Below are 16,151 nucleotides of genomic sequence, written 5' to 3' on the forward strand. Positions count from 1 at the left end.
GAACTACATAATTCCAGTTCGTTCGTTCGTTCGTTCGTTCGTTCGTTCCAGTTCGAATTGACATGTAATCAAACCCATCTGCTATTCCACTGGGATATCTAAGCCTGAAGACTGCAAGCATTTTGATAAGTAGTGGTCCATTAAAAGGAAACTTAACTGCGATTAAAGCTAACTGGATTTCAGTATGCCTAATGTTTCCCTAGGATGGACTTCGACACTCAGATAATATTTCTCAGAGCCTCAGCAGGCTTCCTATACGGTACAAAAGGCCATGTGAGATAAAAAAAAAAAAAAAACAGACCGCTGCTTCGACCAGATGGGAATAAGAATTGTATGAGAATAAGCTTCACGTCGAGTTGCTATCGAGTTAGGAAAAAAACGACAACAAATCATGGTAAAAATATCAAAAAGATTTTTTGAGATTAGGGCGGCTTCTCTGAGGAAAGTCGAGTACTTCTGATACTGCGAGATGGCAAGGTCTAGAACTGCAGTATTGCTCAAGGATTGAATTCAAGTCCGTTCATAAATATTCACAAAACAACTAAGGTTATAGTTAGCAAATAGATAACTGGAAAACTTAACGACAGCAAACAGAAGATCTTAGGAAAACAAGAATCGAAAGTCCAGGCTAATGTTCGAGCGATTACATTTCGCGATTCCATGATTCGCATTGTGCGGAAATTTGACATTTAAAAACAGACTAGATAAAATTTCACAAGATATTAAAATAACATGTAAAATACCATATCGAAATAGGTAACATTACACTCCAACATCAAGTTTTCATTTTCGTTTTTACTTTTTTTTGAGGTGTATCAACAGACTCAAGCAATATTTATTTTACAGTCTCAGACTGGCAGTTGTCAAGTTTCCGCTGGTTTTTTTTTTTAAATTATCACCTGATCAAACACCCGTAATGTCTGCTTTTTACAGAACTATTTTCGTTTGTAACCTAATGCTAATTCATACCCTACGCATTTACATGTAAAACTGATTTTCATTTAAAGAACTATCCTGGAGAAAAGACAATGGAGGAGAATTTGCAACACGACAGGTGGAATTCTCATCTAAAATGGCTGGACACGCGATTCTGGTTCAAAGAATTCGACAGCTTTTTCGCGCGGAATAGCTGACGGAAACTGTAAAGATAAGAACGGTTACCTTTTAAAGATGGCGATTCAGTGGAGCGTGGAGTGTTCGGTGTCAATGGAGGAGCCTTATCTGTGATATCCTGTGGTGATCTTTGAAGGCTAGAATTTCCATTCTCGGCATCACAGTCGATATCTATCAATTTATTCTCATACGCCGCTTCCACAGTTCCTCTATTTTCAACTGGGCTTCGTTCGGCCATGGTAGCCACTACAAATAATTGCAACACTGCTCAAGCTGGACAGCGGAAAAGAAAATTCTACGGAATATGTTTCAGTAATATTCCAAATAATTATGCGGTGATCCTAAAGTTTTGCCAGAACCCACTCGATCTTTTATCTCAAAATTAATTCAGGCGTTTGTAGTCGAGCCACAACATTCATTTTCATTGGTTTAAATGAAATTGTCGTATTATGAATTATTGAAAAAATGACATGTGTTGAAAATTTCAGTCTCTAAATTTGACATTTTTATTGTCGTATCATCGCAAAACACGTCGCCCTCGATGCTTCGGCTCTCGGAGAAGTGCCCTTGATATGAACTGAAACGAACACCGTGGTTGTAGTTTCCCTCGAAGTAGTCAGGCAAACACTTATTCGAAGATGTTTAAAACGGCCATTGATAGCTGTAAGTAACATGATTTAAAACAAAAAATTTGAAAACACTTGAAATACATTTTCAACCAAACCGTCTTAAGTTCAAATTTATGCCTCGTAAATGGATTGGATTTGGAGAGAGACACCTCATTTTTATCAATAGATATTCTTAACTGAGAGCGCAACCTGAAATTATCTTGGACTTTAAAATTATCTGATGTCTCGCTACGTTTTTAATACGCCAAATTTTCATCCGTGTAATGAATTTTTTTAACCAAGACGCTAAGGCCATGGAAACAAACGGCTTCCACAAATATTCAAACAATTAATATCAATTTAATTGTAGAATAAAACAAGGGAGAGGGAAGAAATAAGAATCCAAATAAAGAAAAATAATTTAGAAGACATATATATTGAGAGGAAATTCGTTCTCTTATTGGAAACTTTTACTGCTGGGTATGCAAATGGCTACCATCATTGAGGGAACTTGGTACAGAATCGACAGTTAGCCTTGTGAGTGAAAGAGGTTGAAGTGTGACATGTGGTCAAATGTCAGGCATGCGCAACTGAACCAATTTTGGCCAGCAGGAGACCAATTTCCCGCGAAAAATATGTAAGGAAAAACAAACAAACAGCTAGGACACAAAATATACGAAAAGTAAAATATTTAGACATTCGTAGCAAAATAAAGCAAGCAAAGCAGTTAAAAGAGAGGACGTAAGAATTTTTTATTTCAGACTTTATCCGATTACCAAAATATTATGTTGGTTTACCATTCTGTCTAGAACGTAGCCAAAAAATAAAAGGTGTGCGTGTTTTAGAAAAGTGGACTTATTAGCTATAGAGTGGTTGTTTCAATTTTAACTCGTTCATTACAGCTTGGTTCTGAGGAGTACCTGGAGGTTCCGCTCCTAGTTCAAGGTAATCTCTACCAGTTTATCCCCTTTATGAGCAAATCGTCTCATCACATGTAATTGGTTTGCTCTCAGTACCTAATCCCTTGAACTTGAATTGAACTTTATTTTTATTTAGACACGGTAAATCTATCAGATAAAATAATAATATTATTACAATCTATTATTACAGTTACAATCTATTTTAATCTATATAAACATGATCTAAAATTTAAAAGTGAAATAGAAAAAAATAAAGAGATTCTGCTTTACATAGATGCCGTGTGTGAAGCAGAATTTCTTTATTTTTTTCTATTTCACTTTTAAATTTTAGATCATGTTTATATAGATTAAAATAGATTGTAACTGTAATAATAGATTGTAATAATATTATTATTTTATCTGATAGATTTACCGTGTCTAAATAAAAATAAAGTTCAAGTTCAAGTTCAAGGGATTAGGTACTGAGAAATCCCCCATCAAATACGATGAAATCGTTTTTGATGTTTCCCGCATTTTTTCTCTTTAAAATTGCTTAGCAAATATCTCCATGCCGATAGACCAAGGTTTGTTTAGGACGTCTTTCTGGTCAACATTTCCTTCCTGATACCCCCTGAGAGTCCACGGCCAAAGATTTCTCTAATCATCTCAATGTCTTTTATGATTTAAGCCGTAGATAACACTGTCTACTACCGGACACTTTCAGTAAATTTTGCTCCCCGAAAAAATGTCTCTGAGTGATCACTGAAAAGAAAGAAAAGAGGCTCCCATGTTAGGACTTAGAGTCCTTTAGGCTGGAATCTCTGCTTGATCCCTGGTACTGTCTTGTTATGTTACGTCCTTAGTTGTTGTGAACAGCATATATTATGAGTAAAACTGTAAAGACTTCCTAAGTATTTAATTTTCAGACTTTCAAGTACACTACAATAATATAAATTGAACTTAGAAATTCTCTGAGAGCCTTAATAAACTTCCCTAAATACGTTCGTTCAAAAACCTTATCTTCTTCGCGAACTTCGCGCTCCGCAAACTGTCCCATAATTAAAAGGGATAGTTGTCACGAAACATTAATAGTCCAGAATACACGATATATTTCTAATAGTCACGCGCAGCCGAATTTTTTCAATAGCGCCTGCACCAACGAGGCGCCCTCAAAAGTAACGCGATATACGCAAAAAAACACAATAGATACGACAAAAATATTTATAACTCTTAAGCGTGAAATGGGAAACAACTCGCCTCCTTCACCCCTAGCTAACCTTAAAAAAATATTTTCTCTATCTCTTGATGCGCCTTTCTTTACATGTAGGTGTGGACTGTTGGAGCTTTAGTATGAGGCAGGTGAAACAAAACTTCCCTTTGTTGTTTAAATGCGCGATCATCCACTTAACCTTGAAAAGGAGAACTTGGTTCTTTGTGCTTTAGGAAAGATCAGTCATAAACTGACGTCAGGGATTGTGTGTAACGATAGACTAAAACCTCGTTCACTTGTAGGCCAAAACTGGAAAACCCCACCCTGACAAGAAGAGCAGTTCTGGGGCTGTCAAATGCAAATTGGATTTAATCGGCAAGGATGCTCAGATTGTGATACATTTAATAAGCTGTGAAACTGGTTTGACCCTGAAGTAACTGGGACTAAGTTTGGAGTCTCTGGCGGAAGTTAAGTCCTTATTTCTCCGCATGGAAATATTATTTTCAAGTTTGGTTAGATTCTTGAATATTCTCTTAAACGAAGTTATCTCTACTGCAATATCTTACACGCCTTTCTCTTTTAGGAAGTGGTTGAAACTGACCATTTGATTGAGGATTTGGGATTAAAGAAAAATCAAGTATGAAAAAACATAGGTTAAGATAATGAAAAAAATTTAGATTTCTCTTGACTAACAGACTTGTTGCTATTTGTTTTATATTTTATTTCTTGAATTAGACTTCACAAACTGGGATACTGATCAAGATATTGCATCTAAAAAGGACCTCAAAGCCATTCCAGGAAATTTGTGAATGAAACATTAGATCTGACACTCCCAATTGACGAATCAGTAAAGAATAGTTAATCTATTTCCGGCAGACACTTTTTAATTATGTTACAGGAAACGTTTAACAATCAGGCGAAGATGTTGGTGATTCAATTTCCTTTTCCTTTGTGTTTTTTGGATTGATGTTTTTTTCCCTCGTAGTCCTTGTGCTCTCTGTGCTGGCTTTTCTCTGACTTATGACCTTTGTCATATGTAGCAGATGCTGTAGGATACGGTGCAGGAGCAGGAGCAGGTGCTGGATAAGGAGCTGCTGCTGGAGCTGGATATGGGGACGGTGCTGGTGCTGGTGCTGGTGCTGGATAAGGGACCGGGGCTAGGAATGGTGAAGGCACTGGAGAAGGAGCTGGAGCGGGCACTGGAGAAGGTTCTGGGGAGGGCACTGGGGACGGCACTGGTGAAGGCACTGGGGAAAGCACTGGGGAAGGCACTGGGGAGGGCACTGGGGAAGGCACTGGGGAGGGCACTGGGGAGGGCACTGGGGAGGGCACTGGGGAGGGCACTGGGGAGGGCACTGGGGAGGGCATTGGGGAGGGCACTGGGGAGGGCACTGGGGAGGGCACTGGGGAGGGCACTGGGGAGGGCACTGGGGAGGGCACTGGGGAGGGCATTGGGGAGGGCATTGGGGAGGGCACTGGGGAAGGCACTGGGGAAGGCACTGGGGCGGGTACTGGCGACGGTGTAGGAGCAGGCACTGGACCCGGCTGCAACAAAGATCCATGTTAAGTATATCATCACTGCAAAGTGGAGGAAAGAGTTCCTCAAAGGAAAGCTCCTTGTTGAACTTATTACTGATTTTCACTGGGCTGGACGTTGCATACGTTTAGATACGTTCAAGCACATTCAAAATGCGCTTTCCCATTTTGATTCAATTGTGTCGAAGGCACAGCCAATTTATAATTGGAAAATTGAAGCGCAATGATTTTTAAAAACACAATTATATCAATGGGAAAGGAATTTGCATGAACATGGAAAAGGAAAAAGGCTTGGATTTAAATGTCGGCCTAGGCTTTTTAAAGTTCATGTTATGATTTAGCCAATTAGAATGCTTTTTACGGGAAACGAGGCACATCAGATAGAGACCATTCAAAAGGCCTCTTTGACAACCTGCGACAATTCAAACCTCGTTATACTCTGCCAATATAGATTTCGAAGTAACATCATAAAAGGTATGTAGCCTTTACTTATTTCTAATTTAGCCAACAGCCCACATTTATGCAGCAGTTAATTACCAAAAGCAGCAAAGAATTCCTCAAATCCGTTCCCCTAGACGGTTAACCCAAAAATAAGCGAAAGTATTAAAAGACCGACTGTTTTAACTTGAAACTAAATAGAACACTTCCAGTAAACAAGTTGAGATGTTGTTGTCTCGTACTCGTTCTTGATTGGCTGGTTTTTAACATGTTGGAATTTATTGTTTCAGTCCTGGGGCCTGTTTCTCGAAAGTCCAGGTAACCTTAACGGACCCGTAGAGCTGTTCTGATTTCATTCAAGATGGGAATTTCAAAAGTTTTGAAAATGATACAATAAAACTATCAACTTAAGAACAAAAAGGACTGGTGCGGGTGCCAGAACCTGTTTCCTATCCTTTAAATTTTGATTTTAAAACATGGCTTCGGGCCCCTTAACTTTTACCGGGACTTTCGAGAAACCGGCCCCTGCCCTCTTATGAGTCTTATCGTTTCCGTGCACTGCCCCTTCCGCCCTCTTTTCCCCTCCCAGGTTTAGTAGATCCACCACAAAATTCTTCATCTCCCTCATTCAGTACCTCTCCGCTTCCGGAATCACTTCCAGATCCAGAACCTGGCTGATCACCAGAAGTAAATGCACTTCTTTGTTCCTCAGCTCCTAGGTGTGATATTTGTTTCGGAAAAAAACACAAATTGACCTATTCTCAGCTTCTCCCGGTCTAACGTGAATTCTACGTGTTGTAATTATACTCTACGTTAATTAGACAACTACTGTAAGGAAGTCTATATTGCATGACCAAAGCAAAGATTTCAAATTTTGTCATCGGAATCAGTCGAGTCACGTTTCATTTAGGCCATTAACTCACGATAACGATTTTCTTCACACCATCCTTAATTTGTACCGTTTAAAATACTAAAGGGGATTTTCGAAACACGCTGCGAAGCCCAATGCCTATTCCACTAAAGGAAACTCTACCTAACCACCTTGATTCGAACAGAATATTTAAGAAACAAGCAATTCATTTGGTCCTATACTAAGAAATATCGACGTTTATTTCATTTTCAAGTTACGGTTCTTGATAGCTGGACTGTTTCAAACTCACATATTCATTCCACGCCGATTAGAATGTCAGCGAACGTTCATGTCCTTAATTAGAAGAATTGTTCAGCTCAGCTTGATAACAAGCAGTCTGACATCTTAGGCTCACGTAAGCGCTACGTCATGGTGGAGCAAAAAGGATCTCTTAAACTTTGATATTAAAATCGATTGATTCGACAAAGTTGCTTGATCGCAGAGAATCAATACTTACCAGTGACAGAGGAGGTGGCTGCAAAGCCTATTATAATAAAAGAGCACCAACCAAGACTGAGCTTCATTTTCTAACAGAGGCCACTATGTAAAAACAAAGTAAGTATAAAATATATGACAGAAATCTGAAAAAAAAAAGAACTGTTATCGTCAGGTAATGACTACAACTTCGACTTGAGGGCTGTTGCCGAGGCCAATTGTTCTGTTCGTTTACAGATTAATCATAACAACGGTAACAACGGGTTTTAGGGCCAGGCTCAGGTCATCTGTTCAACTGAGGGTGAGACATATTACATAAACCGAGGCCTTGCTGGTTCTCGCTATCAAAACTCAATCATTTTTCTCCTTGTTTTCCGAAACATGAAGGAAAATACTTGTTTTTGGTAGGATTTAACCAAACCAGTGCCAACTAGAGTTGGGTGCTTTCTTGCAGCCGATCAGAATCGGATGGTGACATATTTGCACTATAGTTAGTCACTGAAAATTAATAAGCCGCATCCTTAGATGTCCTCAAGAGGTGAATGTGGTTTGACTGAGGAATGGGCAAATGCGTGCTTCAAACTCGCTTAAGGAAATTTGACACAACAGTTCCAACCACCTAAGCATGTATTCCATGAATGCGTAGATTCTCCGCAGCTAGAGAATACCATCCTTATCGAAAATTATCCGTAGGATGGTTACTTTTACAGATTCTTTTGAGATAACCCTGAATTGGTGCGATCCAACAATTGAACTTAAGACGAACAACTTCAGAGGTGAGGCATCCACTCTGTGAGGGATTTAATCAATAACTGCATATAGAGAAAATTCGAAATACTATTTGTCATAGTAATCCTGGTCAGAAAGACTTCCTTAAGTCAACGTTAACACCCGCCGCAGGTAAAAAGCTGCGACAATGAAACAAAGCAAAACAACTACCGGTTGGGGCGGAAGGGGGAGTGGGAATAAAATCAAGTACATTTGACTACGCTTGTATCGGTAGTTGTCCATCATCTAAACAAAGGTCGCTAAAGAATTGATGAAAGTGCCAATTCAATTCTAAAGAAACTTTTTTTGCTGGGTCGGTGAATAGGTAAAACCCTAAGCTAGATATACACGTGGGTTTCATAAGGATAACTAGATGATTCTCACAAATAAATAATGGTGAGGTTTTGAACGTTAGCGCTTTCCTCTTTCTAAGGCATCGCATCTTTTCTTGATTTCGCTGCGGTGGTTGACTTATCTCATGACTCCACGTTGAAGCTCAATAAACTGTTCCAGAATTGTGTCTACATGTGAACAATTGTACTCTTTGCATAAACAATTTGGAGCGCAAAGTGATACCACAAAAATATTGAATTTACACCAAAGATTGTGAGTTTTTCACAATCGAATGAAATCAAAGAGTTCATCTGTTTTGTCTTCAATTCATTGGTAAATAAAATGTAAGGTTATGTACTGAAATCAATAAAGACAGCATTCTTTTTAAGTACAACCACACTGATCAACTGTAACAAAGAAAGCCTTCGCGCACAACACATTAATGAGTTGATTGCTTACTGCTTCAAATTCAAGGTTTTTGCGCTCACAACGACACTCAGCCTTTAAATGAAAATTGTTTGTCACCCTTACCTATCTCCGAGCTGTCTTTCCAACACTCGAATCGTCAAAATATTTCTTGGATGGCAAATTAATTGGTATTAAGGAAATATGACAAATAGTTAGAAAAAATGTCGTGTCTGTCCAAGCACATATAAGACAGTAAATGGCAGGTGTTGGGGGTCTACCAGGATCACTTTTTAATGAGAAACCATTAAATCCTCTTTTCTTATGTCAAAGGATCGACGAAGCGGTAAGTCTAAAAGGCACCTGAATTAACGTTGAACAAAAGCTCTTAATTGAAAACTGTCAAACCTGCATTTCCTCTGAGTAAAGTTGTCACAGATGAAGCAAGTGAATCACAAGACAAAAAGATTTTCCTTGGACAGGTATTTGCCTAAAGTAATCGCAAACGAAAACATTTTTGGCTCATATAATGTCATTTGTCTTGCTCCAGAAAAAAATTGTCCATACGTTGGCTTGCATTAAAATTTTTAAGACTGCACTATGCCAATAAAACCATTAATTGAGCGGGGGGTAGTGGAGAGCGGTTTGCAAAGATTAGCGTCATAAGACCACACGACGAGCAATTCGCGCCGAAGAAGGAGGGGAAGGTCGCCTTCACAATCCTTTTCAAGTGACAAGGAGTATTTTGATAATTTTTTTTTGTCCCTAGGATACAGGTTTCTCCAAACTTTAAGTCAATAAGATTCAAACTGGTTTTAGTTGGCATGGATAATTAATTAAGTCCATGAGAAAGTGGCAGCGACATCTTTTTTAGATCAATTTAGTTCCGTGACTTTTCGCCAGGTATCCCTTATCCCTGAGTGGCTATAAGCAAAGCTTTCTACTGTTTTGAATGTCGGAAATTACATTTCTTAAGAACGCAAACATGTCCGACACTATTTACGTGCACATGGCTAAATGCATTTTCAGAATCATTTAGGCAAATCTTAGTACTTTCCAAGAGCCAAATGGTGTGGTTATAATTGGAATAGGATTGCACCCACCTTCCTTATCAATTTACGCCGCAGAAAACGGAATAAGCTCTGAATTAGTTGTCGAGGTCATTGTAATCAGTGGTGTTTGTAACATTTTTTATGGCAGTGTCCTCCTTCTGATTTAATGAATTTATTGAAGGCCAGGTTTTTTTTTTTTTTGTTAAATATAGAGGCAAGACCGATACAACGTAGATAAGTTTTAAAACGGAGCACTATATTTCGGCTGGCCAAACCAGCCAGTGAAGCACCTGAAGAAGGTTGGTTTGGCCAGCCGAAATATAGTCCTCCGTTTTAAAACTTATCTATGTTGTATCGGTCTCGCCTCTATATTCATATTCGTTATTTTGGGCCGATTACATCACCGCTAATCCAACGTACAAGAGTAGGATTATCGTCGACGGTTGCTTGCTGAACATTTCATATTTTTTTTATTGTTGCAGATATAGTACTTTTAATTTTCTCTGGTTTTCTTGAGGATTTTAGAGCCACCCTCCGGAATTCACCTTCTCGCAGTGCAAATATATCTAACTTCTTGCGCATTCTAAGTGATCTTCTGGCTTTGGTTTTCAGTCATTGTTTGTTTTGCTTTGGTTTCAGTTCAATCTCTGGCGAGAAAGCGATCAGATACCAAGCCTCTGCGGTCACTAACCGGATCAGATCAGAGATCAACTCTCTCCACAGCCCTCTTTTCTTCAACAAAAGCAAGTTATGAATGGATTGTCATTGAGCTAGGATATGGGATTTTGATATTTCAGATCCTTACATTTTCCAATTTAACAAGTCTCTGAAATGAATTACAATATAAACCACAATTTTACGGAACAAATGATATTTTATTGAGGTGGCGAGTCTAAAGTATTTTGATTTTGCTGAATCGAAAAAGTCATCTTAAACTAAGACATGTTTAGCTTGCTGTGCAATTTTATATTTCAATAAGAAACCAGTGCCTCACTTGATACTATATGTCGCTTTAGATTTCTCGATTGTATAACCCTGAGATAAAAAGAAGAAAAATCAACTATGCAAAGCCAACTTTAGCTCTAAGCTCTAATTACAACTATCTAAGTCAAATTAAGTGCGCATGCCTTTTAATTGTTCATATTACGTTTAGTACAAAACATACTTCTCAAATTTACATCTGAACCGTTTAACATTCCTTTCCACTTTTACACTCATCTACAACTTAATTTCCAAAGTTATTAGGCTATATTGGCTAAAAACATAAAAACTCAGTCAGCAATAAATTCAGGCTTATCGATATTGGTACCTTCCAAAATGTTTTATTTGCTAAAAATGCCAAAGTCTAGACTCTTTTCTCCTCCCCAGCAGGGTGGTGTAATGAAGTAATTTTGACTCAAGAATAGTCCAACGGCTTCAAACCTCTATCAAACGTTCATATCTCCCCTTCTTCCTTTCGGGATCAAAACTAAGCTAATAAAAGGAACCAGATGATATGGAACATCACTGAGCATCAGAAAATATCTTGTTATTACTCTTTCAAATTGGATATCTAGGCATGCCTTAACACTCTACTCCCCACTACCAGAGAACGTTTCATCTTTCTCATACTGGGTACCACCGGATGAACTGGACTCAAAATCACCACTTCCCTGTTTGTGTAATTGACCGCCAGTGTAGATGTTATTTTTTGGAAAGTCGTGTAGGACAATGTCTTCCCGTTTTCTTTCATCTGAGCTGGTCTTATTTTCATCACTTTTATCTTTCCCATATTGGTTACTATCAGATGAGGTGGACTCGAAGTCACCACTTCCCTGATTGTGAAACTGACCGCGAGTGTGGGTTTTATTTTTTGGAAAGTCGTGTCGGACATTGTCCTCCCGTGTACTTCCATCTGAGCTGGTGTCATTGTCATCAATTTCCTGCGCTAAGTGTTGCCCGCCTCCAAAAATGTCACTTTCTGGAAAAACCTGTTTTACGCCGCCTGCTTGATTACTTTGGGGACTATTATACATCGCAACATGGCGTTCTTCCGACTCCATCCACTCGCCACTTTCGGAAGAAGCCATTTCTTGTCCTTCTGTATTCTCATCATAGCTTTCAAAATTCTCGCCGGAAGTTTTCAATAGGCTTTCGTGTTTTATCCCTTGCCTCACGTCTTTATTACCTAACGAGATCATTTCAAACCTCGGTTCTTGGCCACTTGAAAATTCATCATTCCCTGAAACTATGAAAGGCACTTCTTCTTTTTGTTGACCATTTTCCGCATCTAAATCTTTGTCTTCCTCTTTTTCCTCTTTCCATATTACTTCTTGACCTGATCCATTCTTCCTAGCTGTTAGCCTGTCAGTCTGATATTCTTCTGTCTTTTTTTGTTTACTATTCCATGTCAGACCGCTGACAGCTAGCTGTAGAAGAAGAGAATCGTACGGTCGTGGAGGAGGAGCAGGAGCAGGAGGTTCGTTCAACTCTTCCTGTTTATTCACACCTGTAAAAATAATACAGCCGAGAATTGTGCTGATTTCCTGATTTTCGTTGAGTTTTCCTAGAGATTTTCGTTTTATTTCTGTTTGCAAAAACGTAAACTTAGGGCTGTAGTTATGTACTATCGAGAAGGGTTATGAAATAGAATCAAACGAAAATTAAATTCAATCCAAAAATCTTGTCCTCAACCTGGCCGAGGCTCACAATATCATTAACGCGTATTTCAGAGAGTTAATTAGATTTTTTTGTTGCGATCAAACGATGGTGTCCTTTCTCTATGCCTAATAAAGGAACAGTTGATTTTAAACTTCAAAATTGCCTTGCTGAAGAACTGGTTTAGCGGGCGTTCAGTTGAAGAAATGGAATAAAAGCATTAAATTGCTACCTTGCAATACTGTTGACTGATTTATGAACCCTTGTGAACTTGCCAAGTTGGTCAGCACTTGGGATCCGTTGATCTGTCCTCCTTCTAATAAAGTATTGTTAGCTGACTGAGCAGAGCGGTTCCTGTTCAGTAGAAACGAAGGTTTGCGTAGCTCTGGGTGAGTCACATACTCATTTTGCTTTTGGGTCAGTTGTAACAGTTTTGAGTTCCACCATTCTTTCTCGAGAACTGACTTCAGGTCTTCAGGAAGCTAAATCAGAAAAACAAAATATAAATAGGGATTTTATTGTACAGAAAAAAGCCTTTCACATGCAAATAGAGATCTCACTCGCAATTGCAGAATTTTCAGTCTGACATATCGTGTTTTAGTGAACGATGATGTGACTGATATGTCTGAGAGCGAGGCGGTTTCCCAAATCCTCTCTCCGCCAAGAGTGCGGGCAGACACCACCAAACTGTCAGAGAATCTTATAGAATTATCCGAGGGGTTACCTCTTAAGGAGTAGCTTTCCGTTAAGGACGAGTGGCAATACAATACAGCACTATTGGACGCTTCATGCCTTGGAAGCTGGGATAAGCTCTGAGATAATGAACCGAAAGGCTTGAAATGCCTTTTCAGTTTTTTTTGATAAGGAAAACTCAATGCACTCAGTTTCTCATGACTTACGCTGTCTATATCCAAGTCTTACCGATTCCAGTTCGGAATGAGGACGAATGGCAGCAGATGGCGGCGGTGGTGCAACAAAATCAGTGAAATTTGTGATGTTTACTTGTGAAGTATTCTGAAAGTTGACTGTTATGTAACGTTCCTCCATTGAATTTGCACCCATATAACCGTACTTTTGACAACTGTGCGGACATTTTTCAAGCAGGTCTGAATTTTTCTGGCACCAACCAGCTTTGGCCCAGATTGGACAAATGGGTTCAGAGTCGCTCACTTTGTACTCACTTTCTACAGAATCAAGAAATAAAAACGATTGAGCCATTTACTTTGAAATCGCAAAAAACTAACTGGTATGCGATAATTGATACTATGAACCATGAACGAATCAAGATAACGCTTTGATATGGAAGAAGTTCCTTTCCTCGAATTCTTCTAAGAAAGTTGCTTGAATCATCTTCCTTTATTCCTAAGAAGTGCAAACTAACAAAAAATCGTGGCAAACATTAATACCTACTAGTGGCCTAGCATTCCACATGCATGCGTAATAGGTCTAGAAAGCCAACTAGTAATATATAAAGCGAAGAATGTTCCATAGTGCCACACTTCTGGGCCCAGTTGTATAAAGGGTGGATAAATGGTGGCAAAACGTATAGCATAATCCACCGTGTGACGAAGGTTATCCAAACAAAATAAAACCTGGACAACGAGCGAGAACAGCAAAAGGTTTTAATTAGTCATCCGTAAACTACACAATAACACAACAAGATGGCGGGTCCGACGAGCACATGTTTTTTGTCTCTAGACTGTGGGGGACTAAGTTCTATTTTGGTAGAATCCGCTGGCTAACGGGCAGTTGGCAACACACCGGATATAGATTTATCCAGTGGATAGCGTTATCCAACCCTCGGACAACCGGGGCCTGGGGCCCGTTTCTCGAAAGTCCCGGTAACGTAACGGGCCCGTAAAGCTGTTCCGTTTTCATTGAAGATGGGGATTTCAAAAGTTTTGAAAATGACAAAATAAAACTACGAGCTAAAGAAACAAAAAGGACTGGTTTGGGAGCCAGACCCTGCTCTCCTATCCTTTAAATTTTGATTTTAAAACATGGCTTCGGGCTCGTTAAGTTACCGGAACTTTCGAGAAACGGGCCCCTGATCCGTATCCCCCAAAATATACACAGTTTGAATCATACATTAAATGAAGATACCATCTTCTTGTTATGATTGAAATACAGTTCAATTAATCATACTCCTAAAAAAGCGTACGCTTTATATTTTTTTCTGATAGTAGCCTCTATTCGTAATGTTATTTTGAAAAGAATGCTTTATGATTTTGTTTGTGAAAAAAAAATTGTGATTAACTAATTTGATATGATTCCGCTGGGAGCCCCCTATCATCGCGATATTAAAGAAATACTTTTGGATTGTCAAAAGGAACTCACCTGGACCACACATTTCACAGCTCTTCTTGCAGTTCTGAGCCATGTAGTCAGGTCGCGTCGCACATTCATTCTTTGACACCCATTCTGGACAGCGTTGGTCGATGTCTTCACATTTGTCAGTATCTCCTGATACAAATTCAGCAAATTTTCCAAGTTATTGACACGATGAAGAATGCCTCAAAATAATTGATGATTAAACAATCATTCATACCCATGATCTAAGGACACCACAGAAAGTTTTTCCAGCATAAGTCGTCATTCTATACGGGGATTACCCCATCAAAAATTTAACGACAACCATTTGGCCATTACATGGTGAAAAAAAGGTGTGGACTTGGTAGATTTACTCCCCTTTTTTATAGTATATATTACATTTCATGGTGGAGGTGCACATAGCAACACTTCACCTACGTTCAGACTGTTCATAGACACCCCACTCAAATCAAAGTAACGTTTTTCTAAACATTACTTGGAAGGAAGTAAAGCAGGTGGCCACTGAAATGTGCAGACGAGGAATTGAGCAGCAAAAAGAACCTTAGCGTGCTGGACATCTCAGAAAATCAATTGGACCGCTGCAGAAGAGTCCAATAGAGTGCAACCAAGGAGCACATCTATTTGAGAAGTTAAGAGTAAAACAAGTTTGATCTTGGAACTTTCCTCGGCGATGTCAAACGCAGCACACGATATCACTCTACCACTCTTCTGTCTACATATGGCAAGGAGGAATATCTTATGATATGTGTCATGCCCAGTACTGGTCATTAAACAAATCCAGCAGCGTTATCGTTAAACCATATGATAGATTTATTACCTCTCGCTCTTCTGCAGAACCGGCAGCTCCATGGACACCTGTCAATCATGTAATGGTAATTGGGCGCGCAGAATCCATTTTTAGCCTCTTTTGAGCACGATTTAACTCTATCATAACACTCCAGCGGATTGATACGAACTATGGGGTAAATAAAAATGGTTTACAGTTTTACCGTCACTACCACATGCAACGATGTGTATACTGACTTGATTTATTTAAGCAAAAAGATCGATAAGCTTTTATGACCAATAAAAAAATAAACAGAAGTGTCTTGAGGACGCATTTTTTTTAACGACATGATATTTGCATCTCTCTCTCCCTCTCTCTCTCTCTCTCTCTCTCTCTCTCCTCTTTTGATGCAATAATGTTGTGATAAAGCGTATTTGTTTACCGCAGAAGACAGTATGGTGGGGGAGTTCGAGATGGACAATTGTAAATTAAGAAGCAAAACAAAACAACAGTAACCCCAACAACAAAGGCAGCGATAGAATTCCGAAAACGTAGGTCAAAGTCTGCTTTGGATCAAATCCACGGTCACCGCGAAATTCAAAGACTAGTATCAATTCATGAAGAAAGGTCGTGGGAATCTTTAACTAAGAGAGCCCTATGACACAATTAAGTTAAATTACTGGATGTACAGTATGTCTGACCTCGAGAAA

The 16,151-nt window shown here is 39.1% G+C and overlaps 3 protein-coding genes and 1 long non-coding RNA gene across 5 annotated transcripts in view; 1 reads left to right on the forward strand and 3 right to left on the reverse strand.

Moving 5' to 3' along the window:
* The window catches only part of LOC148728978 (uncharacterized), a 2,591-nt gene extending 1,240 nt beyond the window's left edge, over window positions 1-1,351 (reverse strand). Inside the window, exon 1 of the mRNA XM_088725470.1 lies at window positions 1,162-1,351. Coding sequence (XP_088581596.1) covers window positions 1,162-1,351 — 190 coding nt within the window. The remainder of the gene's footprint in view (window positions 1-1,161) is intronic.
* LOC148728979 (uncharacterized) overlaps window positions 1-1,840 on the forward strand; it is a 2,341-nt gene extending 501 nt beyond the window's left edge. The window contains exon 2 of the long non-coding RNA XR_015988830.1: window positions 1,008-1,840. This is a non-coding gene — a long non-coding RNA (uncharacterized LOC148728979). The remainder of the gene's footprint in view (window positions 1-1,007) is intronic.
* A 2,687-nt stretch (window positions 1,841-4,527) lies between these two features.
* Window positions 4,528-8,990, reverse strand: LOC148728980 (uncharacterized). 2 transcript variants are annotated; one of them, XM_088725390.1, is made up of 4 exons: window positions 8,782-8,990; window positions 7,172-7,254; window positions 6,440-6,519; window positions 4,528-5,375 (listed from the first exon to the last, which is right to left on the reverse strand). In XM_088725390.1, exons 2-4 carry the CDS (start codon window positions 7,236-7,238, stop codon window positions 4,764-4,766), a joined length of 759 nt encoding a protein of 252 aa, XP_088581516.1. In that variant the 5' UTR covers window positions 7,239-7,254; window positions 8,782-8,990; the 3' UTR covers window positions 4,528-4,763. The 2 variants fall into 2 exon arrangements, with proteins under 2 accessions (XP_088581516.1, XP_088581517.1); XM_088725391.1 differs by having other exon boundaries at window positions 7,172-7,295.
* A 1,825-nt stretch (window positions 8,991-10,815) lies between these two features.
* Window positions 10,816-15,804, reverse strand: LOC148728981 (uncharacterized). The gene is made up of 5 exons (XM_088725062.1): window positions 15,493-15,804; window positions 14,682-14,807; window positions 13,266-13,528; window positions 12,577-12,826; window positions 10,816-12,312 (listed from the first exon to the last, which is right to left on the reverse strand). Exons 1-5 carry the CDS (start codon window positions 15,539-15,541, stop codon window positions 11,279-11,281), a joined length of 1,722 nt encoding a protein of 573 aa, XP_088581188.1. The 5' UTR covers window positions 15,542-15,804; the 3' UTR covers window positions 10,816-11,278.
* Window positions 15,805-16,151: the final 347 nt, after the last annotated feature.

This window comes from Stylophora pistillata, chromosome 6 (genome assembly GCF_964205215.1).
Source record: "Stylophora pistillata chromosome 6, jaStyPist1.2, whole genome shotgun sequence".
Classification (NCBI taxonomy): domain Eukaryota; kingdom Metazoa; phylum Cnidaria; class Anthozoa; order Scleractinia; family Pocilloporidae; genus Stylophora; species Stylophora pistillata.

Bases quoted from the DNA above. Each gene is read 5' to 3' on its own strand.
- LOC148728981 (XM_088725062.1), bottom strand. From the start codon at position 15,541: ATGATTGACAGGTGTCCATGGAGCTGCCGGTTCTGCAGAAGAGCGAGA. The intron at 13,529-14,681 runs GTGAGTTCCTTT...TTGATTCTGTAG, and splicing joins CTGTGAAATGTGTGGTCCAG to AAAGTGAGTACAAAGTGAGC. The intron at 12,827-13,265 runs GTAAGACTTGGA...TTTCTGATTTAG, and splicing joins CTCATTCCGAACTGGAATCG to CTTCCTGAAGACCTGAAGTC.
- LOC148728980 (XM_088725390.1), bottom strand. From the start codon at position 7,238: ATGAAGCTCAGTCTTGGTTGGTGCTCTTTTATTATAATAGGCTTTGCA. The intron at 6,520-7,171 runs GTAAGTATTGAT...TATCACACCTAG, and splicing joins AGCCACCTCCTCTGTCACTG to GAGCTGAGGAACAAAGAAGT. The intron at 5,376-6,439 runs GTACTGAATGAG...TCTTTGTTGCAG, and splicing joins GTGATTCCGGAAGCGGAGAG to CCGGGTCCAGTGCCTGCTCC.